Source organism: Mycteria americana, chromosome 21 (genome assembly GCF_035582795.1).
Source record: "Mycteria americana isolate JAX WOST 10 ecotype Jacksonville Zoo and Gardens chromosome 21, USCA_MyAme_1.0, whole genome shotgun sequence".
Taxonomy (NCBI): domain Eukaryota; kingdom Metazoa; phylum Chordata; class Aves; order Ciconiiformes; family Ciconiidae; genus Mycteria; species Mycteria americana.
The window spans coordinates 4787951-4815861 of record NC_134385.1 but is presented as its reverse complement, the minus strand read 5'-3'; the positions used below and the strand labels follow the sequence as shown (position 1 = coordinate 4815861).

The 27911-nt window shown below is 46.4% G+C and overlaps 1 protein-coding gene across 1 annotated transcript; it reads right to left on the bottom strand.

Annotated features, from left to right (window-relative positions):
- Positions 1-27853, bottom strand: WDTC1 (WD and tetratricopeptide repeats 1). Its single transcript, XM_075522370.1, has 16 exons — positions 27618-27853; positions 20067-20214; positions 17773-17856; positions 16803-16849; positions 15493-15604; positions 14859-15046; positions 14011-14193; positions 13605-13699; positions 12421-12536; positions 11193-11268; positions 9322-9418; positions 7919-8092; positions 4439-4674; positions 3903-4071; positions 3288-3480; positions 1-3134 (listed from the first exon to the last, which is right to left on the bottom strand). Exons 2-16 carry the CDS (start codon positions 20172-20174, stop codon positions 2937-2939), a joined length of 2076 nt encoding a protein of 691 aa, XP_075378485.1. The 5' UTR covers positions 20175-20214; positions 27618-27853; the 3' UTR covers positions 1-2936.
- Between the last annotated feature and the right edge of the window lie 58 nt (positions 27854-27911).

Here is a 27911-nt window from a genome sequence, read left to right as displayed (position 1 = left end):
TAGAACAAAGAATCGTTTAATTGCTTAACCCTTTCTCTTCCAGGGACCAGAGAAACAAGTTTTCTGCTCCTTCTAATGAGGGCAGTAAGGCTTGTGTGTTACCTCTACAACTGCAGGGGCAAAGTTTACGAGATGATCATCTTTAGTACTTGAAAAAGCGAGAAGCAATGGTCATTGCAACACTAAGAGAATCCTAGAGTCTCCTAACGGAGAGCCCATTGCTAGAATACAAAAATAAAGGAGGCATCCCTGCATATCCCAGGCTAGAAAGAATTAACCAGAAAGAGCAGGAAGAAGCTTTCCCAAAGAGGGCGTTGAAGTAAACGGCAGAGGTCAATAAAGCAACATCTCCCTACTTCCCCAGCATGTTTTTTCCTTCACCAATAAATACAAATTCCTCATTAACTAGCGACAAAGCAGGTAATCTGCCCATGACAAGGGGAAAAGGGGCTAGAGGCAGAAAGATTTTTCTCTCCCCTTCTCTCCCATTATTATTTATCTTTTTTAACCAAAGCAGCCATTAAAAAAAGCAATCCACTGCAGAGGCAGGGAATCTTGTAGCTTTCACACTGCAACTGGCAGGTCAAAGAGCTGCACTGTCTCACAAGGGTAAAAACAACAAAAAATAGCTGCCACAGCAAAAGGTGAATGGGGAGGGAGAGGTCTGTTCTCTTCAGAGCTTTCCATCTCAGTCTCTCAGTTTAAAAATCAAAGTCTGCAGACATTGTCTACTGAAAGCTGAAAAAAAAAGTTTGAGTGGGAGGAAAAGGGGGGAAAAAAAAAGAGGATGCGTCTAGTAGGAAAGCCTTAAGCAAAAAAAGGCCAGATCATGTCAAAAAGCCACCCAAGTGAGAAGAATTTTCTGTTGCCTCTGGGTTTTGAAGAGCATTGAGTGCCGGGGTACACTTGGGGCGGGGGAGCTTGTACACAACCAAACAGGTAAACTGAGCAAGCAGTCACATCTACCGCGCTGGTACTGCGTGAAAACAAGCAAACATGCCCTCAGCAGGCAAGTGACAATCTGTCCCAGGAGAGCTCTGCTTCAGCACGAGAAGATGGAGGACGAGTCTGCCATCACAGCTCAGCAGAACACAAGGGCAGCCAGTCGTTTCTGGGTGGCGAGGGGCACGCTCCCACAAGACCGGGGTTCGCTAAGGCTCGGTTTCATCCACACGTGAAAGAGCGGATGGACGTCTTTGTCTGAGGGGAAGAGATCAGGTCCCAGTTAGCTCCACTGCGATTACAGGGGAGGCGCGGGGGATCTCTCTATGCAGGGAACAGCGTCCTTGGAGAGACACTGCCAGCTACGAGCCCCTGTGACCTCTCTCCCTCCTGCACAAGGCTCACTCATCTCGTAAAGACTGTTCTGGAAGGGAGAGGAAGCCAGTTACCTTGATCAGCCAGCACTGTGCAGTCTCTCTCATCAACGCCTGGCAGCCAGAAGCAGCCAGAGAAGGAAAGGGAGGCCTCTCATCTCTCCACAGCAGGAACAGGAAGACCAGGGATTGCACCACATGGAAGAACAACCCTAATGCAGCATACACACATGCGCACACACTCCCAGACACACATCTCGCACCCCTGGGACCAAGGCTAGCATGTTCAGACCTTCAGCAGTAAGAGATACGAGACAGCGCAGAGCAGTTAAGATCTCCAGGGGCTCTTTGGTCTTAGTTGATAGTCCTAGAAAAAACAACCTCTTCGGATTCGGTTGTAGCACAGCTGTGTAAGATCTATTTGATATTTAGTGTTTGGCAACTGCAAGAAGGGAAAAACAGAGCTGTATGTTGCATGAGAGGGGAAGGAATGGAAGTACAGTGCTGCATTTCTAGGTGTGCTCCTGGCTTTGCAGCCAGAGTCAGCGTGTGGAGAGCAGGAAGAGGAAGGAGGGTTCCTGAGAGGACCACTAATCCATCAGAGATGTTACACCAACAATGAGGTGGAGAAGGCCCACCTTGGCAAAGACAGAGCAGCTGACTGCACAAAGATGCTGCTGTCTAAAAGCTCAAAACTTTAGTTGCAACATATACACGGTGGCAACATTCTCAACTCCAGCACAGGGGACGTGGAGAGGAGAAGGTGAATACAGCTACACACATTTTGGGCAACAGAGAGAGAAGCTCTGGAAGAGTGCTGTTACCAGCCCTTTTCCTCAGTAGCTTTAGCTACGTGAGTCACAGGCCTCTGTTCAAACCTGCTCCCATTGCTGTCACCTTTCGCCACGGGTTCATAGACCACAGAAGAATGTATCAGAGCTGGGCAAGCACATCCTGCCCTGTTGAGCTGCACATACTCAGTGCCTTCACTGATTCATCAACTAAGACGGATGCCCAGGGACAAGACAGGCAATATCCAGTCCTTAATACAACACAGCTACATCTGGTGACAATGTGTTAGAGATGGAAGCCAGAAGAAGGATGTTATGGGACAAAACAGGTCTTTCATGGCCAACAACCCTAAACCAGGGGCCTCTAGACAGGCTGGTAGCACAAAAGCAGAGTCAAGCTTTCAAGACCAAGATCACTGCAGTAAATTCATTCCATACCCCCTGCCCTAGGTTTGTATTTTATTCAGGAATTTAACATCCCCTCTGCAAACGCATGAATGCAGGCAACATCCCCCTGTACCAGATCACGCAGCAGCTCTGGAAAAAAAAATCACCAGCTCACACTGCTTACAGACAACTCAAAGACCCCTGTTGGGACTAAATTCCACTAAAGGCAAACCCCAGACTGCACTGCCATGCTGCTCAGTAGCGTGACGGGAGAAGGAGGAGGTGGTGGCGATGGTTTAAAGAGACGGCCGCTCCTGCCCCTGCCAGCTTGTCCTACTCTGTGCATAGTGCGAAACAGTGCAGTCATTCATCAGAGAAAGTTCAGGACCAAGGAAACTAGGTTCCCTTTCAGCCAATTAGAGGAAGGAGAGGCAGTTCTGTTTTAGCTGGGCCGGCACTGGACTTGCCCCTCTGAGCTGTCTTCATCATCTGAGCCTCCAGCCCCACCACTGGTCAGTCCTGTAATCCGGTACCCCATGTTCAGCAACATCACCTCCAGCGGGTCTGCATTCATTCGTCTCTGGTTAGCTTGGGAAGCACCTTCCATGTCTACTACTACGCGGCCATTAAGGGTTTCACTCTGCAAGACAAGAAGGGAGAGAACTCAGCGAGGCAGCGCTAGGACCAAAGAGGGGCTGTTTCTGCTGCTGCGACTATCAAGAGATCCCAGTAGGAAAGATCAGTATGTGTTACATCTCCTGACAACAAGACAGTCTTTTACTGCGGCTCTTACCTCTGGCCTAGGGTTCCACAGTCGTACAACTGGGTCAATGCCGCTGGTAGCCAGGAAGCAGTAACTGGGATGAGGCTGGAGACAATTCACAATCGACTCGTCTCCCTGCAGCACTCTAACAAGGTTGGTGGTTTCTTTCTCCCAGATGAAGAAGGAGCCGTCATCTGACCCACTGACTATGTACTGTGCATTGCTAGGGTGAGAGGAGCAGAGACTGGAGATCACAGCTCAGAGCCAAAGCTAGTCTCTAGCAGACATGAGAATCTCAGTTGGCTTCTATAATCAGCAGGCTGCCACCCCTCACGCTTACGGATCCAGATAAAGCTTTCTGTGTTGGCTCCCTCCATCCCCAGGATTCATGTTTTCAATCCCAAATGGCTTTTCTGAAACGCTAGCCCAACCGGGTCCTCTGTGGATCTGCTACTGAACCAGCTATTCATGCAGCCACACAAGGAGGAGGTTTTCTGTCATCTTTTTCAACCCTGCAAACCAGTGTCAGCGTCATTTTATGAACAGTCACATGGGGCTACGCATGAGGCTTTATCCGATGGAAGAGAGCATTCTGCTGCTGCTCACGCTCCTGTCCTGCATCCCTATTACGCTCTGCCAACATACCTGCCAAAGAAATTGGCCTCTTTGATGTCTGTAGTAGTGTTACAGTGGCCACAATATCGGAATTTGTAGTCGTAGCTGCGCTCCCTCAGCACCATCTCATCCTCTGAGATGGAATCCTTGCGGCCTGTGGCTCGCAGCCGGATGGGGCCACCCCCTTTCTTGTCTTCAGCTGGAAAGACAACAGATTTCCCTCGTCACAATTTGGGGAGGAACATGTTCTAAGCAAACAGCACTCTAGGAGACCCCCACAGCTTTAGAGAAGAGTTCCAGCAGGGCACAGGGCTTAGAGCACAAGCTTCCTTCCAGATTATCTCCTGGCTACATCAGACCCCTTTTATCATACTCTCGCTCGAGAGCAAACCAGGACCAGGCGCAAGGAAAGAACAGGCTCAGGCCAGTTTTTGTGCACAGTAACAATCAATCTCTCTCAGAAGTTGGAACTTTACTTCACAGGGGCAGTTTAAGAAGAAAATTCCTTGTCCAGTCATTAGATTTTAGTGTGACCTTGAAGAACCACACTGAAGACTGGCACTCACCATTATCACTCTTGGAGAAGAGGGCTGCATTGATGTCTCTGTCCAGTGCATCGCAGGCACTGCTATGTGCTTGTTCTGGGAACTTCCCTTTAAAGTCATCCAGACACTCCAGTGCTTCTGCCACATACTTGAGTTCAAAGAGACAGCGGGCAAGACGGAAATGGGCCTTCAGGTGGCATGGATTCAAGGATATGGCCTTCAAGCAGTCTCTTAAAGCATCATAATGGTCCCCATCCCTGAACAAAAAGGGAGGGGTGGATTAGATAGCCCAAACAGAAACAGCATACATTTTCCAGTGCCATCTCCCAGCCCTCGTTTCAATCCAAACCTTGTTGTTTCCAGCTCTCCCTGTGCAAGCAGACACCCCACAAGCTCACGTACTAATAGCGTTTGCTGTTTCCCAGGGGCACCATCTGACCAAGCCCAGCTTCTTGAATGCACCTCCACACGTATACAGGCAGCCCTGTAATGTGACCACACAGGGAAGCCCAGCAAGTCTTGACCTGCCATTTTAAATCCGACAGAGCAGAGCTCACTGATAGAACACATTTAGGGAAGTCCTTTGAAGATGGAGGATGCACAAGCCCTCTGGCCAAGCAGACACAAGGCCTCTCCTGCAAGGCGAGCAGGGCCTCGTCAGAGCACGGCAGCTCACGCGTGCCCCTTTGTGGACGCACAGCGTGGCAGCATGTTTCCCTGCCCACAGTCAGAGCCACTTGTAGCCCTCAAGAAGGAGCTACAGAACCACCACACTTCATAGCCCTGATGGACACGTCTAAAGCAGCAGTCTTTTCCCACCTTTATAGCAAAAACCTGAAAGTTTTAGAAATAAGCGTTATAGCAGACTGGTATCATAATGGATATCTATATCCAGTTTACAGTTACTGGAGACTACACTTGATTTCCCTAAGCTCCATGGCTGCAGGAACACAAATGCCTCTGCTTGTGCTCTGGAAGCAGGAGAGACTGGATGAGCCTTGCATGCTGGTATTCAGTTCAGACTGACAGAGGCTGAGAAATCAGCCAGGGCTGACACACCTGGTGTACCAGTATCGAGCCTAAACTGCTCAGAGGCACCACAGTCTGTCTTAAGAGAGTGCCAAGTCTCCATATGATGGCTAATAATAATCATCATCATCATCATAATGTTTCACACCTGTAACCTATGTGCACTACACCTATCAAAGTCTGAAACAGTCCCAAGGAGAAGGGGGTGAACTGCCCTCTACCTCCCACAGGGCAACAATTTTAGATCATGTGGACCCTTTGTCAGGGAAGAGGTGTTCCTGTGTCTCTACTCATTAAAGGGAGCTCCAAATCTCTGGGTTACACGCTACGCAGCGCTTATTCAGTGCCACAAGCATGTTCTGCAAACCATTCATCCTATTGCTCCCTCCCGTCTAGGTGGATATTGGCCACATAGTACAGCTTGCTAGCACAGAAGGTGGAGTGCCTTGTCCATGAGATCTGCAGCAGAGCAGAAGAAACAGGCTCTTGAGGGCTGTCTTTGCAGCACTGTGTCTGTGTTAATCCAGGAGGCTGGATGCACAGCATTAGGCCACTTTTATTCAAAGAAAGGGGGAATGCAAGTTGCCTGTTATGGTGACAGACGGGCATCTTGCATTTTCAGAGCCGATTGGGCTATTAGCTGCTTTGCCACCCTCAAAAATCCTTCAGCCTCAACTACCAGTGTCAGACAGCCCAACAGACTGGTGCGAAAACGTACACATTGAGATGTAAAGCAGGCACTGACTTCTCCCATTGTTACAGGTTTGACTCAGCTTGTGCAAAAAAGCTCTAACTAGAAATCAGCTAAGTACTGTCAACATAGACGGCTAAAAGCAATCTGGAGAGTGATGCAGTTGGCACTTATGAGCAAATTTTAAAAGGACAGCCTTAGAAGTGCTTCAGAGTATGAGTAGCATCTTAAGGGAGATAAGCAAGGGGAGGTTAGGAAATTACAGACCTTCCTTTTTTCTAGAGCTCTCTGTTATTCAGAGAACGAGGCCAAAGCTAGACCTGCAGTATTCTGCACGGCGGCCTATAGCTGTTCCTGCTCTGAACGTGAAGGACACCTCAGAGACACATAGGTGGTTCAGTGTGGGTCACTGTCCCACTGCTTCACCCTCCTTCTCAGTGACATCCCAGCCACCTTCTGCCATATGCCAGTAGCTGTTCCCAGCAGCAAAGTGCCCTGTCTTTTCTGCACCTGAGAAGATATCAGCTCAGTACTATTTAAATTCTAATCATTGCATGCCACAGAAACCCACTGTGCATATATTTTCACATCTCCCTGCTACTGAAAACTGTAGCAAAGCACTAGCTGACACACAGGAAGGTTCAGATCTGCCAACATCCTTCGGGAAAAACGATTCCTATAAGAAAAAGTGTCATTTATGAGATCAGCACTCAGCTTCTGCCTTCCATTCCTTAATCCCAACCTATTGTTCTTCTCCCTCTGAACACTGAGGTCTTTTTGAGGCAGCTCCCAAATCTCTCCTATTGCAAAACAGCCAGTAGGCCAGTTACCAACAGTCACAACAACTGCTGGCTGCTCTTTATCTTGGCAAGAAGATGGGAGAATTCATACTGGGGATTTCAGCAGGGAGAGGAGAAGGATATCCTCACAAAGCAAATGTAGATGAAGGACCACAGCTATTTTAAATATGTTAATGGCAAGTCATGCTACTCAGCCTTACTCTGCTCAAGGGGACAGATACTAAAATAACTCAGCTGTATCTTGCAGATGCAGCTCTGGCTATTGGTCAGAGAAGACATTACCTACTGCAGAGGCTAACAGCATATTTTGCAACCATCAAGACAGAACCTCCCTCAGACTGAGGCACCAGTTGCCACCTCCCCAGATCCCTCAGAGAGGTTTGTTTCCCATCAAGGGGAGTGTGGGTTAGCTGGGGCAGCACGGGAGCCACCAGGTCACGTCTGACTATCTGCAGTACTAGTTACTTGGATAAAGCAGCAAGCAAAGCAATTCCAGGCAGTCCTACAACAATCTCGTATCATGAGATAGGAAGTTATAAGGCATAGTAACCATTACCTCATCTGTTGACAGCAGATTTAGAGCCATACTCTAATGCAGATCAGAACTATCCAAAGAAACACAAACACCCTTGGAGACGCTCATAATGCTGTTACTCAGAAGTGGATTTTGGTTTCTTTTTAAACGGGAAAGGAACAGAACATTACTCAGCATGCCAGTAGACAAAATGATGAGCTACTACCAGCTGTGCTCGCCCGTGCAGTATCTGTGGCTGTAATTTCTCCAACACATGCTGCTGTGCAATCCCCTTGTTCTGTGCCAGAGGTGACCCACTTACGGCTTGATCCGGTAACCCCAACCCTGCTCCGCACACAGGGAAGCCAGGTGCTTCGCAGTGGACACCAAGGTATCCGTGGTACTCAGAAGTCAGGCACCAGCACTGCCTGTGACACTAAACTCTCTGATATTCTCTGCTTCCTTACCACTTGCGCTTCATGTAGGCGGCAGCTCTGTTTCCATACAGCATGGCATTGTTGGGGGCTTTCTGGACTGCTTTGCTGTATAGCTGGATGGCTTGAGTCCACAGCTGGCAAGCAAAGGCCTCGTTGGCTTGCTGCTTGATTCTCTCCAGATACGGAGGTAACTCCACTTGGGGACTGAAGGGAAAGAAGAAAGGAGCACAGGTAAGTCTCACAGGCCAACGCTCTGTTAACTCCAGTTAAATGTCTGCAGTGTTTTGTTCTAGCTTAGCAAGTCCCAGCAAGCATTATACCATAATACCAAAAGCATAATACCAAGCATAATACCAAAAGTTTCAGAAAAAGGCAGAAGAGACCATGTACCTGAATAACCTGACTTTAGGAGGAAGATTTCTTTTTGACCATAATTTGACTGTTTATACAGACTTTATATACAGACACCCACTCAAAATTGAACAGTGTGTATTTTCAGCATCTAATCCCTCAGACTGCACCAATACATCATCGCTTTGACTGCATAAACAACATTTCCAATCCTCTTTTAGCAATGTGTAACAGAATGCAAATTCAGAAGGAAACCAAGCAGCCAAGTTCACTGGGCTGCACAAGGCCCATGCTCAGCGACTCAAAATTCCAGCCGCATCTCTGCTGCCGTGGTGGAGGGGCCATCTAGAGGAAACAAGCTGAAAACATTCAACAAAGTGACTTTGGTGGAACCTAGACTACCCATATATGGTATTAAGCAACTGTGTCTTGACTTTTAACCATGTCTCATCAGCTGGAGGAAAAACAGTCAGCAAGATGTGCTTCAAGTCTGCTTCTGCTTCACCCCAACTGCATTTTGTTCTTAAAGCAAGCAAGCAGCAGGAACAATGGAAGAGGGCTCTCCATCCGTTGCTAGCTCACAGGCAGGCCGCAGGAGTAATGACTCTAGTGTTATTGTCGTACAGCAATTTTGGTCACTTCAGTTCAGTTTGTAGCAGGCAGGTGCCCCAAAAAAATGACAAAGGGAAGCAAGGCTCTTTTGACCTGGCAGCCTCTCCCATTTACCAAGACACAGTTCCTGCAGGCCAGGAAGTAACAACCACTCAGGACAACTAAGAACACCTTGCTTCCAGGCCTGAAAAGTAATTTCTTAGTTTTGTCTGCAGTAATTCATCATAAGAGGGGAAAAATCCTCATGGACAACATTTCTCCCAGGACGCTCTTGCCTGATCTGACTCTTGTTCATAACGCACTCGTCAGAAGCAAATAGAGCTCCTAGGACAGAGGCCACTTGACAATCAAGTCAACACACCAAGTGGATTTGCACTTCACACGTTGTTCAGCAGCACCTATCCCTGGCAAGAGGAAGAGGACATGAACAAAGCCGTAGGGCTTTCATGGAGGTAGATCTGTCCCCTTACCTCACATGTGCTCTTCCTTCAGACAAGCGGAAGCCATTGCTGTGGAGATGGATGCCATTCGACACTCCATTGGTAGAGGTTTTTCCATTCTGCACTTCTGAAGGTTAGAAAAAAAAAAAAAAATATATATATATACAGCCATGCTAAGTATCAATGTAGATTACACAAACTAATATCTGAAGCTTCAGGGTTTTATTTTACAGTAGACCCACACCAACGCCACAGCCCCATTCAGAGCAGAAATAAAACTTCCATGATTCCACACGCCCCCCTCCTCCAGCCACCTGGATTTGATCTGCCCTTTTACATTTACTACAAAATCTCTGCAGTATCCTTCGCAATACGACTCTAGAACAGAAAACTAGACACACATAGAAGTAAGTATACACACAGAAAGAGAGGGCAGCTTGAACTGAACTGCCTTCAGACTGAGTCTAGGCCATAATCAGAGTACCTGACTGATCACCAGAATCCTGACATTTAAAACTGCAGAAGCATTTAGTAACATTAGTAACTTTGTAGTTTAGATTCATTCAGATAAAGAATCATAGAGCTAAGTTGTTGAACATTTAATAGAACAAGGAGGATGAGGGGAACCGCTGGAGGAATCCAGTAAAAGAATTCCAAAGGCTTTTTTCCTTTCTTTCTTTTCTTACCCTACTGCTCAAGGAGCAGTTACAAGCTGAAGTAATCCTCTGAAGGTCATACAGCCACATCATCTGCCACTTCTAGAGAAAATATTCAGCTTCAAGCTTTACAAACTGCATGTATGTTGCAGCTAGGAGTGCTCCTGCGGCCATTTCACAGCTTGGGAAACTGGGGACACTGTCCAACCAGTCTACCAAACTGCTCAGAGATTTCAGTGTGCAGAGACACGCGTGCACATAAAGTTCAGCCTTTGTACTGATAATGCCTTTTCAGAGCCTTTGCCTGAACTTTCTGTGCCCAACAGGGTGGAGCGTTTGCTGCAGCCGCACCACTGTGAGCCTGTTCAAACGCTGTCCTGCCATTTAAAGCATGACCTCACCAGATACCACAGTAGAGATCACCCACATGCATTCAAGACAGAAGAGAAAGGCAGGCAGGGCATATATTTGCTACCAGGATGGGAGTGTTAGATTAAAGCCTAAGGTGAGCTGAGTACACAGATCAAACTCTGCCAGAGCGCTCTGAGAACAGGGAAGGGGCTGAGCAGGGAACACTCCCTCAGAAGAGTCAGCTTCTGCCCGGGGAATAACGCTGTAGCCATTCACTGCGTACTGCCTGCAATATCTGTGTACGAACAGGCCCTGTAAGAAACAGGGCCAGAAATACAAAAGCTTTTGGATTTAGTTACTCGTCAAATAAACTACTTTTTGATTCAATTATCTCACCACCAGGAGGGATATTAGTGCCAGGCCAGATTCTTAGACTAGGGGAGAGATTGTTCTGTCTCTTCCTGATGGGTGTATAAGGAGATAACAGATGTATTCTATGTTTTATTAATAAGTTTTAAAAAATAAAAACAATATACCATTTCCACACCTGTCCACAAAGTTTTCCCCCTTAGTTGAAGGCAGGATACCAGGACCTCAACCACTCCACAAAGTCTACTTTATCCTTTATGTACAGCTTTAGGCATTCTCCTTCGCTCACACAGGCATACATCTCTCCACAGCTCACTCCTCCCCTCAAGACACATGTTTTGTCACTCTGTAGAAGGGTTTTAGAACTCAGGGTATGAACTGTACTGCAGAAACAGCCCAGCAACAGCCATGCCCTACTTCATTTTCCTAGTTCCTGCCCAGACTGGGCTGCACCCTGAAAAAGAGTTGTGCAGTACGTGATTTCACTCTGCCTTCCGCTCACTCTCATGATAGCATCATACTTACCCCCTGAAGTATGGCACTTCTTTGGGAGGAGAAAAGTGTATGGTCGCTGTTTGTATGTTAGATCAAACAAATAGACCTAAGGAATGAAGAAAGAGAATGAGACACAAAAAAAAAAAAAAAAAAAAGTCAGTGAAACATAGATGCTCAAGTCCCAGAAATAAAACAGGGCTAGAAAGGTATACAGTGCCACATTTGTGTTTTGCTATTTCCAATTTTCTAACTGGGAATCTTGTTTATTGACAAGTAGACACAGGATGACAGCAGTACCAGTGGCATGTTCCATTCCAGCACTGGGCTCAGAAAGAATAATACTGAGAAACAGGAGCCTTGTCTTACTCAAGAGGTAAGAAAGCCCTCTCCACATCTACAGAGCTTAAAAGATGACCTGACCACAAACGAACCTGCTCAAAAAGCTTCAACTCCAATAAGATATTTTAACTACTTGATTAACACAGTGATCATGAAGAAATCAAACATTTATTGACAGAAAAGAGTGGTACACTAAACCAAGGTAAAAGTCTCTCTCAAATGAAACCAGGATTTCCTGAGAAACTTTGAAAGCAGCCCTGCGAAGCCCTAATTTAAAACTGTAGTGGTATAGGAATGGGCAGCCCAGATCAGACCTACAATTAATCTAACTCAGAATCTCCTCTTAGAGGAGTGAGTGCATGTGTGAGAAAGAGATCTGTAGAGGACAACCACAGAGTAACCTGCCCACAAGCAAAGTTCCTGCTTAATCCATGCTGATTAACGCTGTCAGGAGGATTTTCTTATTTCACTGATAGGCTTTACAAAAGATCCATGAATATCACCCAGCGCTTAAAATTAAAGCGATCAATATTCCAGGTGAAGGCCTTTGCTTCTGTAAGTTCCTTATTCACTAGATTCTATTACAGAAGCAGTTTGATGTTTCAAGAATGAGTTATGAAATCTTTTATAGGTCAGCAAAGGTCAGTTCCAGAACTCTGATTTTTTCCCTCTTCCAGAGAGTGAAGTGTGAACTGGAAGACCAGAACAGAACGTGGTTCACGTTTGATCAGTGGTAGCATAACAAATAAATCCCTCATACCAAGCATTTAGTCTGAATGAATCACAAAGCAGTTTAAAAATCAATCATATTACCCACAGAGAAGTTGCTATACCCATTTTCAAGAATGCACAACAACGTATGGCAACCCAAACGCAACCGACTGTGAAGCTTTCTGCCAGACTTTAGCCATCTTCTTACCTGCTCCCCTCCCATGTTGACTAAGAGCTCAGTGCCATCAGGACTGAAGGTGACGTATGTGGCCACCAGAACTCTCAGCCGGTTGTTGTAGTCCGGAAGCTTCACTGGAAGGTGCCCTGTGGAGAGGAGAGGTCCATACATATTAGCATAACTAGTAACCGTTGCCTTTGTCCTACCCCAGCTGCTCCCTTTTACAAGAGGTTGTTAGGAGAGCAATGTCACGAAGCGCACGCACCTAAGTAATTTTCCATTTCCTTCTGCTGTTTATTGAATCCTTCCATCAGCTACCAAAACGCGCAGATGTGCATAGCTGCCTTTTCACAAATATCAATTCTGCAAGGCCATCTCCGTATGAGGAGAAGACTGGATTAGAACTAGCTTGCTAACAATGAAGTCTGCAGAACCCAGCAAATCTCAGTTTTAGGGATTCACTAGGGATTTGGCGTCTGTGACTTGTGGCCATCTGCAAACAAATACCTCCATCTTCAACCCTCTAATCAGGTTTCCTTAGTAAAGCTCTTAGCACAACCAAACCAAGGCTCCTAAATATTCAGCTCACACACAGGTTCTTTTGCTTCAGACAGCAGATGCGTTGCATGACCAATTCAGGGGACCTAATAAATCCTCTAGTGGGACTCATCAGAAGCAAGACTGTCAAAACTGGTCTGCTGAACATGCTGGTCCAAGATACTTTAAAAACACCAAACATTTGGGGGAAAAAAAGATAGTAAATAATGAGCACTGGAAAAGAATGTTATCTAGATTGCCCCGATAGTGCATCGCTGATTCTTCATCTGCAGGATGAAGAAAAGCCACTTCTCTTCTGTGCCAAAAAGATTCTGAACAGCAGCCTTGCTGGGACCAGTTCCAGGAGAAAGCCTATAGCGCCCAGGTTATCCAATCCTTGACTTTCCAATGAAGTGACAAAGACATTTATGCTAGACAAGAAGAAGCAAGGCCAGCTCACCCACACACACCACTGCCAAAAATCAGGGAAAGTGAGCAGGTAACATAAACAAGAATTCACAGCATGGAAGTGAAATAAACTGCAATTCCATGCAACATCCCTGTATATTAGAGAAGAGCTCTTCCAAGCAGTGGTTTCTTGTGTGATGGGTAGAACTCTGCTTCTTCAGGCATTAACTTAAAGTCCCATCAGTCACCCCCAGCACAGGTCCCAATACCTGCCACGTAGTACTGTGCCGCACCATCCGGGAGGGGTTTCTGTCGGTCGCAGAATGTGTGTACTCCAGCTGAAGGACTCTGCTTCATGCTTTTTCTAGCCAGAAAGAAGAGCAGTCTTATAATCACAGCATTCAACTGCTTGAAGCCTGATCTACGCTGACACTTCCTGTTCACACGCACGAGGGCACGGCCTCATGCCTATACAGCTACGAAGTCACAAGCCTGCCCCACAGCACCCCAATGTACTCACACAGATCGAAAAGACTGCGGGTGATAGAAAAGACTGAGTAAAACTGCACGGTGGGACAGGCGAGTGTCAGATCATTGCAACTCCCCCTTCCCACCAGAGCCCTGAACAGATTTCTGTACCACGCATGTCTGCCCAGAAAAGCCAGTTGCCGTTACCTGTGGTTGTGTATCATGCGTATATCGTAGAGTCGCACAAAGGGTCCACTTGCCCCTACTGCTAAATAGTTGTTATCTTGAGGGTTGACCGTCAGGCATTTGGCCTCCACCAGCTGCCCGCAGTACTCCGTCAGGTCTATCAGGACTTCTGAACGTTTGCTGTTCTCTCGCAGATCGTACTGTCTGCAAAGGGAAGAGAGAGTCAGGCAACCCGTGTCACTAGATAACAGAAGCAGCAATAAGAGAGAGGGTAGCTTCCCGTGGTGACCAAACTGAAGACGACTCAAAGCAGCACATTTATACTGCTCAGTAGTGACCTACACTTAATTATCTGGCTTGTGCATGAAGAGATGACACTAACAACATTAACAGTCGTTTGTGCCATAGGTTACTGGAAGCATCTCAGTTCAATATACACTAGGCCTCAGTATCAGGATAACCATTAAAACCAGCTCTATAACATGCACAGATTTATTCAAATTCCAAATTAAACTCCAAGTCATGACCTCACAAGCAGTAGCTCGTATGAAAAGTGGAACAGACTCATTTAAGAGTCTCAGTGACTCTGGAGGGAAATGTCGCTCAGTGTTGTATCTCCCTTCCATTTGACACAGCTGTTCCTTTCTTGGCCTCCCTTTTCAGTGGAGGAGAACAGGAGCTGAGGAGAGTATTTATCAGAGGAGGCTACCTCTAATGAATCTAAGACGAATCCTTCCAGTTTCAGGAAAGAAGAGATTAGCTTAAGCTCTTTAGTATAGAGACAGTCTCTCTTCAGATCTGTGCATAGTACATACTGCAACGGATCCTAATCCAATTAATTTGGGGGCAGAACAACTAGAGTTCTGTACCTGATTAGCCCGTCTTCTGCTGCACTCCAGAAGGTGTTAGGCCACATGGGAGCCGTCGCAATCCGCTTAACTCTGTTGGTGTGATCTCCAAACATGTGGATGGTCTCCTTGACAGTCAAGTCATGGACATGCACCTTGGAATCTGCAGCTCCCGTGATGAGGATCCGATCCCCTGAATGCGGCAAGAACTGTGGGAGACAGATTTGACATTCAAACTTGAGAAGTGCTGAGGCTGTTCATATAGACATCGCTGAGCTGTCCTGGCAGGTCACAGAGCAGCCTGCTTTAGGAACACTGGATGACCCATGTTATTATCTACATTACACGTGTGCCAGTGTGCACACTCGAGAGCCACCAGCTACAGTAGCACACAAAATAGTCTCTTCGCCACACATCCCAATTTGCTACAACCATTTCCTTTGAATTTACAGAGAGAATGAGATAAGCCTGGGAGCTGCATGAACTAAGAAGTGCAGGTATTAGATTTAATGCAATTTTTTCCTAACGTTATAAATATTATACTACTGGGGGGGGGGGGGAATTGCTTGCGGGAAAATGTTTCCCAGCAAGGATCTATTCTCTTGCTGCTTAGATTGTTGATTTTGTTAGCCGTTCATTCCTTCTAACCATATACCTTGACAGAAAAGATGTTTGCAGTATGTCCTGTGTGCATAGAAAGGAGTTTCTTGTGGTGCAGAGGATCCCAGACAATGGTATGCTGGTCATCAGAGCCAGAGGCCAACAAGCTAAAAGAAACAGAAGAGAAGTATGCATCATGTATTCTTCTGTTCTAAGCTGTGACCAATTTCTTAGAGTGGTTTGACCACAGACAGCCATTAAGTTAATTCAGCTCTAAGAAGCCCACTTCCTCTCTCTTTTCTCAGCTATGTGTTCTTGTTACTCCCCATGCGCCAATCCATTCAGCCAGTTCAGGGAGCTAAACCAGCCAAATATCAACTCCACAGAAAATAAAGCGAGTGTTTTTCGTTGGTTTAGCTCATTGAACCAGCTCACCACAGATTCAGACGCACAGGGAAAAACAATAGGAGCATTTGGTCAACAACAAAATGCAGGGCCTCCATTTTCCTCATTAGCCTGCCTGCATTAACTGCTCCACATCATCCCCAAACCCAAGCCAAGGCATTCATTCCTGGACTTCGGATGTGCCCAAGCAGTCCCAAGCCAGGGCTCATTTAGTGATTCACAGACTGCTTTTAAAGTGCAGGGTGTGGCAGCAGTATTGCAAGGCGCTGTTTGCCTTGTACATCTATCTTCATTTGAAGCAAAAGAATTGGACATCTGCAACCATCAGCTGTTTTAAACTTACTTCCTTGAGCCACATCTCTTTCAACTACCTGAAATTTTCACTGGTAAATAATTTTGAAGAGTATCAGACAGCAGACTTTGGATCTTGTAAAAGGCATGTCAAGAAATATACACTCTTCCTTCCATCCAGTCATTTCTCACGCAGATTATTCCACTTGGTTAACGGAAATGCTCTTATGTTTAGTTTCCCTCTAAAATTGCAGAGAGGGGTAAATGCTCCACCTCCCTCCCTTATATATTTGTCCCCCAGCAGAAGCTTTTAACAGCATGGTGAAGGGGGTGGGGAAATGTCACTACCAGCTGGGCAAATCCTAAAGATCCATTATAATCCATAATACCACTTAAGAGAAGAGAAGCAGCCTTCAATCTCCACTTCTTAGTCTGACCATTTCCCTTCTGAACTCACTAAAGGGGCATTTCTAAGAATATCCAGATATATTTAACAAAATAAAGCTTCTTTTGAAGCGTGAGCTCTACTACAGTTCAAAACTTTGAGCTTGAGCTCCACTTTACTAGGAATGGGAAGCAGCTGCTTATGATAAGATGACCTACATCCTACTCTTGGGAGAACCTGGGGTTATCAGTTTGCTGATCCCCTGAATCAAACCACATACTTACTCTCCTTTTTCATTCCATTCTAGACAGTTGACACACCCAGAGTGACCCTGAGCAAAAAAAAGGGAAGACGGTATTATACAAACTGCAGACTTCTCAAACAGAGCTGTTCTAAGACAAGGACACAGCGAGCTCCCCACACATAACAACTTGTTCCAATACAAGCAGGTTTTTTTATTCCAACCCTGCAAAAAACCACCCACGTGGCAGATAAGCACCTCAAGAAAAGACAGACATGCTATAGCAGTTGGGGTAGAAAAGGCAAAATGAAACAATTAAAAAAAAGGTAGTGTTGAATAAAATGGCAGTTTAGTCTCAGAGGCTACAGATGAAATCCTGCTGTACACATGGAAAGGTGACTTTGCTTCAAAAGCTCTTGGCTAGGCTGACAAATTACATGTACAGGTTCTCCGGGAACACAGGAAAAATGCATTTTTGGTAAGTCTTTTAGAAGCACCTTGCTGCTGGGTGACTACATCATACATCTTCACCCAAATTAACTAACACCTGTACCAGGAAAGACCAAGAGAGCATTGAGTAGCGTTTGATATGGGAGATGCGATTGAAAAGGGGGACAAAATAATCTTTTCCTCCCCCAAACCAAGACAATCTTAAGATCTTTTTAAGCTGTGTCAGACTGCAATACAACCACCTATTTTTTAGGCAACACATTACACTCTTCAGCGTTAGAGCTGAGTATCGAACAGTTGACGGTTGCCTTCTTCAGGCACCACTGTTAGGATGAGCCGATACACACCCGTTAAAGGCTCTCTTGTAGGTGCATTAGGTAATGCAGAAAGCTCACTCAAGATCTCACTGATCTATTCCTGGCTCTAATGCAGTTTAGGGGACTAAGTAATCAGTATCTATCCCATACAAGAGAGAGAATGCCATACACGCCCGCAGGCTGTCCCTTCCACTGTAAGTTCTACAACAAGTAGCTCAGTTTGCTCTTTGAACACTGCCCACTTACCTGCAATTCTGCTTCTAGGCCCAGGCGTCGAATGAATGGGTCGGTGACATGATAGTGTCGTTCGAAGCCCAGCGCACCCCTCTCCTGCATGAAGCAAACAAGTGCCACACTGACTACAGCAAACAAAACACTCCTTTTTCCCTTTAAGGGAAGATTCAAGAACTTTGAAAATCAAGCAGGGACCTTGCCAGGTATTGGGGTGTCCATAGCATCAGGTACCTGTCCTGTAGTAGGGAGACATCGTTTACATCATCTCCAGGTAGGCAGTTTGTAATCCTTGCCCCTGAATTGGTTTAAAATGATGTTTACCTAACTGCCAGGCTCCAGCTGGGTAGCCAAGACAAGGTTTGAGAGGCCCACACTAAGACAGAATAAGTTGCCTACTTTGGGCCAGAAACGGAAGATACAGAAGAGCTTGGGAATGCCTGCCATTATCCCTTGGCAAGGATTTCAGAAGCAACTCGTTCCCAAGGACTGCAGTACTAGACCACAGCTGCTCCAAAGTCTGCCATTACACAGAATCAGTTGGATTCAGTGATCTTACAGGTCTTTTCCAACCTAAATGATTCTATGATTCTATGAATCTGTCCCGAAGGACCACTGCCAAGGGACAAAGTATTGGGGAATGTAACTGGACAGCATCCTTTAGAGATGGCTTATTTCATCAGAAATGGAGTAGGAGCATGTTAGCTGCAGTACCACAGCACAGCCTGTTCTACAGGGAAGAGAACAGCTGCCACAGAACTGCGTCAGTACAAATGAAGGTGAAGAAAAGCAGGACAGTTGTTTCCCCTGTGATCTCACAGGGTTCACAGATGCATTAGCAGATGGCTTCAATGAAAGAAGGCCAACTGCAGAGGCAGGCATGAAGAAAAGGGAATGCAAGTCATATTTTGGGTGGAACATCTAATGTCCGAGGAGATTCCTTCCTAGGACCTGATCCAGCCTCAGTCCCGTCCCATGCCATGCTATAGTCAGGCGAAGACAACTTAAGCCTTCGTTATCACCATTTATAGATGAGAACGCTCATGTCAAAAATTATACTTATGGTACTAGGAACACGTTAGTAGTCACAGAGCAGACACAAAGAACTAGTGTACTACGTTACAGCTCTGCAGACCAATGTTAAGTAATGAACTCCACACAACAAAAGCTATTTGAAAACAAAATGGAGACAGATATAAGGGGATTGGAGGAAAAACAAAACAAGACAGGCTTTTTGTAGTAACTTTTCATTACAAACTTCAAACCCCTTGACATATTTTACAGATAGCATTCCCAAAACACTGCTAGGCCCAGTGCAAGGTGCTGCAGTTATAATTGCCTTGCTATTGCAACCTCAGTGGCTTTGTGAGGTCTGTGCAGTAGGATATTGCTTTTCCTACAAGGAACTGTCAGACTTAGCAACCTTCCCAAGGTCACACATGAAAGTCTAACAGAGCAGACAGTGTGAAAAAGTCCCAGGCTAATGCTCTAACCACAGAACCATCCCTTCCTTGTTAGAGCAGGAAAATAAATCTTTGCACATGCATTAAATTACAAGCTTCTAATACAAAGTTTGGTACCAAACTGCAAAGTGAAGTGAGCATTCAAGCTCCCAGTTCCTTATTCTGGCCACTAACAGACCACTTTTGTGAATGCTGATTACCAGCAAAGCTGCAAATGATTTAAGGCCTCTGAGTCCAAGTAATAATTGCCTATTGTGTCTGCTGTAGCTAGTCCTTTCACGTTAAGAGATATTTCACAAATGCAGCCATCAGATGACTGATCTGACCACCATAGAAGTTTTCCCTACACAAAGGGAGCAACACACCACTCTTTAAAGAAAAAGAGACAGAGAGACTGAGATAGAGATCATTAGCTTTACTACAGTCAGAAAATACCTTTGATGGCAAGATCACACGAAGAGAACACATGAAGCAGACAGAAAACTCATGAGGGAAGCTAGCTAAGGGTCCTTTATGGTGCCCAAACACAAGTAGCCAGATTTCTCTCTTCAACGTTGTACTCCAAAGGAACAGACCTGCTGATGTCAAACTAGCATGGTGCGCTCCTGCTAGGGAGAACTGTATTCCTGTTATGCCATACTTCATCGCTGTCCTTAATGAAGAGCTGGGATAGGTCCTATGTGTTTGTTCTCTTAAGCTTCTTATACAGCTTATCAATACGTAAGTAGCAGGGACCTTTTCAGATCTCCTTCAAGGCAACAACGTGAGTATTTCCCAATCCAGTGTGAACACTGATTCTCTATCTGCTCTCCACCCAACACAAGCGAACACTTGGCTAACACATACCTTGATCTGTCTGTGGATGATGTCTCTGGTAATGTTTGCTTTTGCCATCTTCTTGCAATGGGGCAGACGAAAAGAAGCTATCGGAAGAGCTGCTGTGCATCCAAGCATGCCAACAGAGCAAAGATCCACACTAAGGGCATTTAATTACCTGCAGGATAGAACAGGGAGGGAACAAAGGCAGGCATACAAACATATTAGGCCATTCATATACAATGTCAAGTACTTTATTGTCAAAAAAATAGTGGTGGCTAAGAACTGAAAAGTTTTGTATAAAGGCTCCTTGAAGAAACTCAAGGCTGGCAAGGAACAACATAAGACTGAAGAATACCTGACTTAAGAGGCCATCCTCAGTTCGCAGAGAAATTGAAAACGAGCAGAACTCCTGGGCTAAATCAGCCTAGAAAAGCCATGTTTCTATGCCAGCAAAGACCCTGCAAGTCCAGGATAGCATCCCGTTTCACAGCCTGCCTCCCACCGTTACATGTCCACTCATGTCCAATTTCACTTTTCCCAAACTCTACAACCAGCAAGACTTACTATATTGTGAATAAACAAAGCATCGGTATTTTTGGCCACCTCTTCTCTCTCATTTACTACATTTGATTATCAGCCAAAAAAAAAAAAAACCACCCAAAAGAGCATAAGCGTGCCTTAGAAATCACAACAGCCAACTATCAGGTGACACTATCATCTGAACACACAATTACATTAGCAACAGAAAAGGCGCGATCATTTAAAGTTGTATTTCCAGGAGAAATTAGTTTTCCACACTCTTAATGGAGTTCCATATTTAATGCACTAACCTAAATAATTTAAACCCCATAAAATTACCTGCTAGAAAACATTCAAATTGTAGAGTGATTGTCATAACCCTGCTCCAGACAGGCTGCCTAGCAAAGGGCCAGTCAGTCTCTGAGAAATGATGTAATTTACCTCATTTACATACCACAGGCTCTATGCTGTCCCATTCTGATATTTCTACAATTCTCTTTAAAAAAAATAAAAATAAAAATTTAAACACCCATTTTGTCCTATGTAACCCAATAGTTTTAAATTCTCCTTAAAAGCATTCACCAGCAGAACAAGCCAAAATTTTCAAATGAGTCCTCTTTTGAATGAGGAAATGCTGATTCATTGAAACAAGAACATTTCACAGAAACGCAGCAACAAATGACTCCGCTGAGGTCAGGCAGAAGTTTTGACAAACCCTGCCTGATTCTCTACCGGTTCATCTGTCGGGTTGCTGCAAAGCAAGGTCTTCCACCATTAGCAACGTCAGGGCCGTGCAGCCCTACTGCACAGCAAAACCACGAGGCTCCTGCACCCCAGGATCCCCAAGGCCCTGGGCTTCAGCTTCAATTTGCTTTCAAAAAAAACTGTTTGCATGCATACACAGGTATTTCCCCATGGGTAGGAAGTACCAAGAATTCATGTTTCCTCACAGAAAGCAGAGTTCATCCAAAGTGGAAGTTCGGATCGCTTTCCTAACACAGCTGGCTCCTCTATGCAGCTCCGCGGCAAGCACAGAAACATCATTAGACCTACAGATAGCAAGAAAAGCCATACAAACAAACTGAAAATCGGATTTTCTTGCAGTGGGCTCCTAAGCAGGATTTTTAGGGTAGCCACGGGACCTCTCCAATACAACACGCACAGAAAAAGCACACCTGTTTGTAGGTCTGAAGTTGAACGTCCCTACTGCAGACGACAAGCAGCCCTCACGGTTGTATTCCAGGCCTGTTCTGTACGTATGATGAGAACAAAATTGATAAAATTCCCACAGCCAGAGCGCAGGCCTTGAACGCAAGGCGAGTCAGGACAACGGGGGGACTTTGCACGGCAAGCCTGCTCCCAGCCTGTGCCCAGCGAGGGCTAACGAGGCCGTGCTTTCACCAGGACCAATTCAAAGCCCAGATGTAAACACAGCAGCCCAAACTCACCACAGCCCAAGCCTAGTTTCTGCAGCAGTGTCCAGTAAGCCAATGTCCTCTGCCACACGTCTCAAGTTCACCATGGCAGAAGCCGCCTCAACTTGCACCCCCAGATGTTGGAGCAATCAGCTGAGATTTTTTGGACCCCGTCATCTGTTTTTGTGCATAAACTGGGGCTCCCCTAGAATCCACTGGCCAGCCTGCAACTGAGCTAGCATGCATGCACGCGTCTGTCATGTATGTATTTAATCCACATCCCTTTTACTCCAGAAGTAGCACCAGAAAAGCTAGCTAGCACGCCCAGGAAGACACATCATGTTTTAAGCATCTTTAACCTCACTCACTTTCATGTTAAGTAATAGTTGCTTCACTCCCAGGCTTAATAGCAACAGGCAGCACTGTGACTGCATTTGATCATCAATATTTCACACTAATTCTTGTAGTAGGATGATTAAGCTATCAGATTTTGATACCTATCCTCTGGCTTTCCACAGGAGCTTAGCATAAGGTGGTGTTTTGCCTGTTTACGGAGACGGTGTCTACAAGGGGACAACAACCACTGCCCTTAGGAACAGCTCACAAGCATGGGAAGGAGAGGAAGCAGGCACCTGCAGGAAAGTGCCTCGGCACGAGGGCAGGTGGATCATGCTGACTCTGCAGCTCAGAGGTAAACACGGGAAACCAGGACAGACCCATCACTACTTGTGCCCAAGGCCAGCTCTACATAAGCGTGCCAGCTGGGCTAAATAAGCTACATTGCTGGAGACATCCATGAGGACGTGGTTTCCAGATACGCTTTTCTGCTAAGTTCTGCAAGCGAGAGAAGAGGACTGCTAACTCAAAAAGCAGCTTCAAGTTTGGATAGACTAAACGTGCAGGGATGCATGGTTATATGTGATGTCTCACCTCCAGTTCCTCCAGACACCCCTTCCAGCTAACAAGCCTCCACCCGCCCTTCTCCTAGGCTGGACCCCCAACAGACTGGCCTCCTTAAACAAACCCTCCAGGATACGCAAGTGTTTTCTCCATCCATAGCTGCAACAGGGCAGAGAGACCCTCCATCGTTCTGCGACGCCTCAGCAGCTCACCCCTCAGGCAAGGGACTCTGGCACTCACGGTACAAAACCCAAGATCTTCTTACCTCTAAAATTATACCCCGAGGCTGCCCTCCTCCTCCTCTTCCTCCATATAGCCCTATTAAACACACCAGCCACCCGACCTCACACAGCCCTGTTCTGCAGGAACCTGTGACCAATGACTGATGACAGTTAAACAACTTTTTCCAGAGAAGTGAATGATCCGTTAACCCAAAGTACATCATCAAGAGACATGAGGGACAATATTCCAGCAGATCTCAGCGCCTCAGTCTTGCCTGCAGCTTTCCACTCTTCTTAGTGCTTCCCTACAACATTCCCAGACTCTGTCCGCAGTCCCCCCTCTCCAAGCGGCATCTGGCTAACTCTTCCCTGCCAGGCAGGGACTGCTTGTCTTCCTCTTTAAGAGCAGTCTAGTTTTCTTTTGATCTTAGGACCCGAAAGAGGCCTAACACCATGCCAGAGCAAAGCAAGCAGTCACCTCCCAACTGACAAATGCCCCACTAGTCTCTTAAGACCCCTGGAAGTGTTTTTGTCAGATTTCCTACCTCTAGTCATGGCTAATTTCTGAACAGCTCCTTTTTATTCCACTCCTATCTAGCAAGAAATAGCACCAAATGACCTGAAGAACACACATAGAGAAATGCATGTTCATGGAAAGATACAGATCTCCCATACTCTACAGACATAAATAACCCGTAGCAAAAAGCCAATTTACTGCTAAATAAGTTGCTGCAAAACCACTAATACAGTATAAATCCACTCTTTGGACTGTATGAACAAGATGCTCAGAGGGAACGAACATCCAAACCCCCCCAAACCTACCACTGCTTAAGAGAGACTCAAATTCCCTTGCTCTTCAAAGTCTCCTCTGCCACAGCATTTTATACCTTCTGGAACTCTGAAACACACACTGTCCGGGGGAGCGCAGCAATACACAGGAGCTTGCTATTTCTGCGAGTGTTTTTAGGATTACAGATGTGTTGTGGAGCTTCCCAACTCTCTGGACAGATCATTGTCAGCTGCGGTAACTCAGAGGTATTCTCAACAGATCGTTGTTCAGCAGGTCTCAACAAGAGATCAACACATCTTAACTTTATTTCTTAAAAGATACAGGTCAAGAAAATAATCCATGAAAATCATTAAATCATCCCTTTGGTTGACAAAGCAGAATAAGCCAGAGTTTAAAACAAAACACCCGATGCAAAACTGACTTTAAACATACTAATACCAGCATCCAAGGCTATGCTAGCAAATTATTCAGTGTCTAGTATACCTGAGATGCTGATGCATGCTTTTTAGCATTTGACCATTAAAAAAAAAGGACAGGCTTGGGGGGGAAAAAAAAAAAAAAAAAAGAAACAAAACAGTCAAACGGGAATGCACGAGTCTAAGATGTCTCTCTTGCCTAGACAGGGCTTGGCTTGGCAACTGAATGTTGCAAAATGCTTAAAGGTCTCCCAGAATATGTGTATATGCTCGGCCAAGAAGACTCTAAGAGCCTTTCTTGCTTTCATGATGCTATTTTTTGTTGCTCAACAGGTATTCCACAGCTGCAAAGGCTTTGGCAACCTTAAATTATCGTGGAATCACAGACAAAGAATTAAGAAGTCCCAAATTCTCATTCCAGGTCAGACTTTGTCCATTAGGCACAACTAGTCACAATCCCAGACTCACATTCACCATGAATAGGATAGTTGCCTAGTTCTCAAGTTAATACGTGTAGAGCTCCTACTATGAAAGAAGCATTAAGTACTCTTAACACTAAAGACTATATTGACCACACCATTGCATATGTAGATCAACAGCCTCCAATTACGTTAGAAACTGACCCTGGCATAAAGCATAATATCCCTAAGCTTTGTAGGTCTCCTGTAAAAAAAAAAAAAAATAAAAAAAATCAATAATCAGAGAATAATAAACTGCACCTCTGATTTCTTAGAGATGTAAAGGCTTCGAACCATGAAGCCCCTTTAAAGAGTCTGTCCATTTGTTACTGCTAAAGGCATGTAAATTGGTACAGGATGTTCCTCTTTCAGCAAAACTTCTGGGTTTTTGTTTCAGCAAAACCACTGTACAAATTCTGTTCACTTTTAGATATATTGTTTCCTAAACCATTCATGCAGTTCTCTGGCTTTTAACTAAACCTGCACAACCAACTCATGATGAAATGAGAGGATTAAGTCCCAGTGACAAGGAACAATTTAGGATAAATCTGCACTATTGCTACCAGGGATGACCCCACAAGCAGCTTCATTTTGGCTAAGAGATCATCGTAAGAGATCATCATGACCTTTTTTTGGTCATTTATTACATGACACTGGAACACATTTCTCCATCAACCTTCAAGAGCATCTCTGTGCTAAATTCCAAGCAAAGACAACCCTCCCTCGTCCCTCACTGTTCCAAACCTGCCTGGAATACCCCAGACAGGACTAAAAACCTGGGATCCAGTTAAAGCTGTCACCTCACCCACAGTAACAGCCTCTTCTCAAACTACACCCTGACACATAAAGAGGACCACCCCACCTGCAGTTAGCTGTAGTTCGCTCGTTGGACTCTTCTGCTCCTGCAAAGCAAAGCTCCAGAGGCAGAAAAAGCACTTTCGCAACACTTGGCCTTTAAATTTGCAGTCAAAAATTAACAAGCCACAGATTTCTGCAGGCTGTAGGCTCAAAATCTACTAGGCTGTATTTACACTGACAGTAACTTAAGAGCCTCTTAAGCTCCTGGAAAAGCATGCTTTCAAAGGGTGCTTCAGGGTATGGGGAGGAAGAGGAGTAACAAAATTCTCTGGCTTTCCCCAACTAGGTCTTCTAATTTTCCTGAAACACTTGCTCTAAGTCTGGAAACAAAGCCTCGACATTGATAACGCAAACAATTTAGCAGCTTGAATATCGAACTGTCCCAATGCAGCTAGGATTTGGGAGGTTGTTCCTTTGCTTGAATGTATTTTCCCTCGCAGAACTACCTACACGCACAGCAACGCATTGACACAGAGAAGTGCCCTGCAGACGTGGGCTTCAAAGTTCAAACCCGGGGACCACTGCCCTTCGGAAAAGCTCCATTGACACTAAGAGACCCCACAAAGCAGCAGGACTCATTCTTGAATCAGCAATCTTAAATAAGCAATCCAATTCCTAACTGTTTGGATGCGCCCAAGTTTCTCAGTCTCCAAACTCAAGGTCATTGAAAAAAGCAGCACGCTGCACACTGCAAGCCTCGCGGATACGCGACTCATCCCAAAGGAAGATTCCTATGACCCTTCCCTTAAGCTTCTATAAATTACTTCACCCATCCAAACACCACCTGGGACCCAACTCAGCAGGCTTCTTTAGCTTCACAACTTATTTTCCCTATCCTCTTTACCTTGACTTTCCAAGAGGTCACCGATCAAATTAAAATATAGACATATAAATAGGTAGATTTTTTTAACAAACCTAGAGAAACAAGAGGAAATGACCTGGATAGCAGCAGACACCTCGTAAAAAGAAGGTTCTGCTACAGCTGAAGGAGTTGCCAGGAGCAGCAGTTGCTCCCCAGGACAGATGGCTCAAAACACGGAGCCACCCAACAACAGAGGAAGGAGTTGCTTACAACAGGGGTGGACAGGAGAAGAGGTAGGATCTGAGACCTGACAGACCCAGCACAAGAGGACCGTAGCGTCAGGGAAACTTTGATATGCCCAGAGACACTGGCCCACACAGCGGTTGTAGCTCAGGTAGCAGCCCTCTAAGCTGGCATCCTACCTCCACCCTTCACCCTCCAGCTGACACGGCCATCCACAGGAAGAAAGGAAGATGCAAGACAACACCTCAGCCCAGCACAAGTAACAGCCTGATGCCAAGACCCACATCGCCCAGTAGCTCCAGGAGGGAGTTTAGGCAGCAGACACTGGCAGAGGAGGAAAGGCTGATCTCCTCTCCAAGGAAAGGGGCTGCAGGACACCCACCGGGGCAGAGGAAAGTTTCACGTGAAGGCTTTAGCGAGGGAAAGGTGAGCAGAGGAGGGAGCAGGGCAGAGTCAGCCCTTAGGAAAGGGGAGAAGAAAATGAGGACAGGGCAGTGCCAGCTGTGGGAGGAGGAAAGAGAAGTCAAAAAGCAGGGGCTGAACCTGGCAGGGGGGTAGGTACCAGCCAGAGGACGCAGGTATGGACAGGGCTGGGGGGAAAGAGGTGCTTGGTTAGAGGGGGAGGGCAGGCAGAAGGGATGGGGAAAATGGGGGATGAGGGGCCGGGGGGGGCTGGATAAAGGAGGGCTTCTTAAGAGGGATGGGGTCAGGCTCCTGGCAAAGAGGTGGGGGGGAATGCCTGGCAGGGACACGGGGTGGGGCACCTGACAGGGCCTGGGGTGGGGGAACTGACAGGAAAGAGGGGGATAGCAGGGGGTGTGTGTGGGAACTGTCAGGAAAGAGAGGTAAGGGGCGGGGGGGGTTAGCTGCCAGAGAAGGGGGTGCACGGGGGTTAGCTGCCAGGGAGGAGGGGCTGTGGGGGCAGGCGGGGCCCGGCCGGCCCGCGGGACCGTTACCTGTCAGGCCTCCCGGGTGCGAGCGCAGCGGGTACTGGAAGTTGCGAGGCTCCATCCATGCGGGGGGGAGAGCGGGACCGAGCGGAGGGGGAAGCCCAGAAGGGCCCCGCAGGCACCGGGCGCCGTCCCCGGGGCGCGGGGAGGGCCCTCAGGCGCGGCCCGGCCTAGGCCCCGGCCGTGCCCCCCCGCCCCCTCCCCTGTTTACCCCCTCCAGCTGTCCGGGGCTCAGCAGCACCCCCCGCCGCCGCTCTCCCCGCGCAGCTCTGCGCATGCGCCACGCTAACTGCGCCACCA

What these genes read in the sequence shown, in the direction of transcription:
- WDTC1 (XM_075522370.1), bottom strand. Translation starts at nt 20,174, where the DNA reads ATGCTTGGATGCACAGCAGCTCTTCCGATAGCTTCTTTTCGTCTGCCC. An exon ending in TCATCCACAGACAGATCAAG is followed by an intron (nt 17,857 to 20,066) that starts GTATGTGTTAGC and finishes TGCTTCATGCAG; the next exon opens with GAGAGGGGTGCGCTGGGCTT. An exon ending in GAAGGAAGAGCACATGTGAG is followed by an intron (nt 8,093 to 9,321) that starts GTAAGGGGACAG and finishes CTTTCCCTTCAG; the next exon opens with TCCCCAAGTGGAGTTACCTC.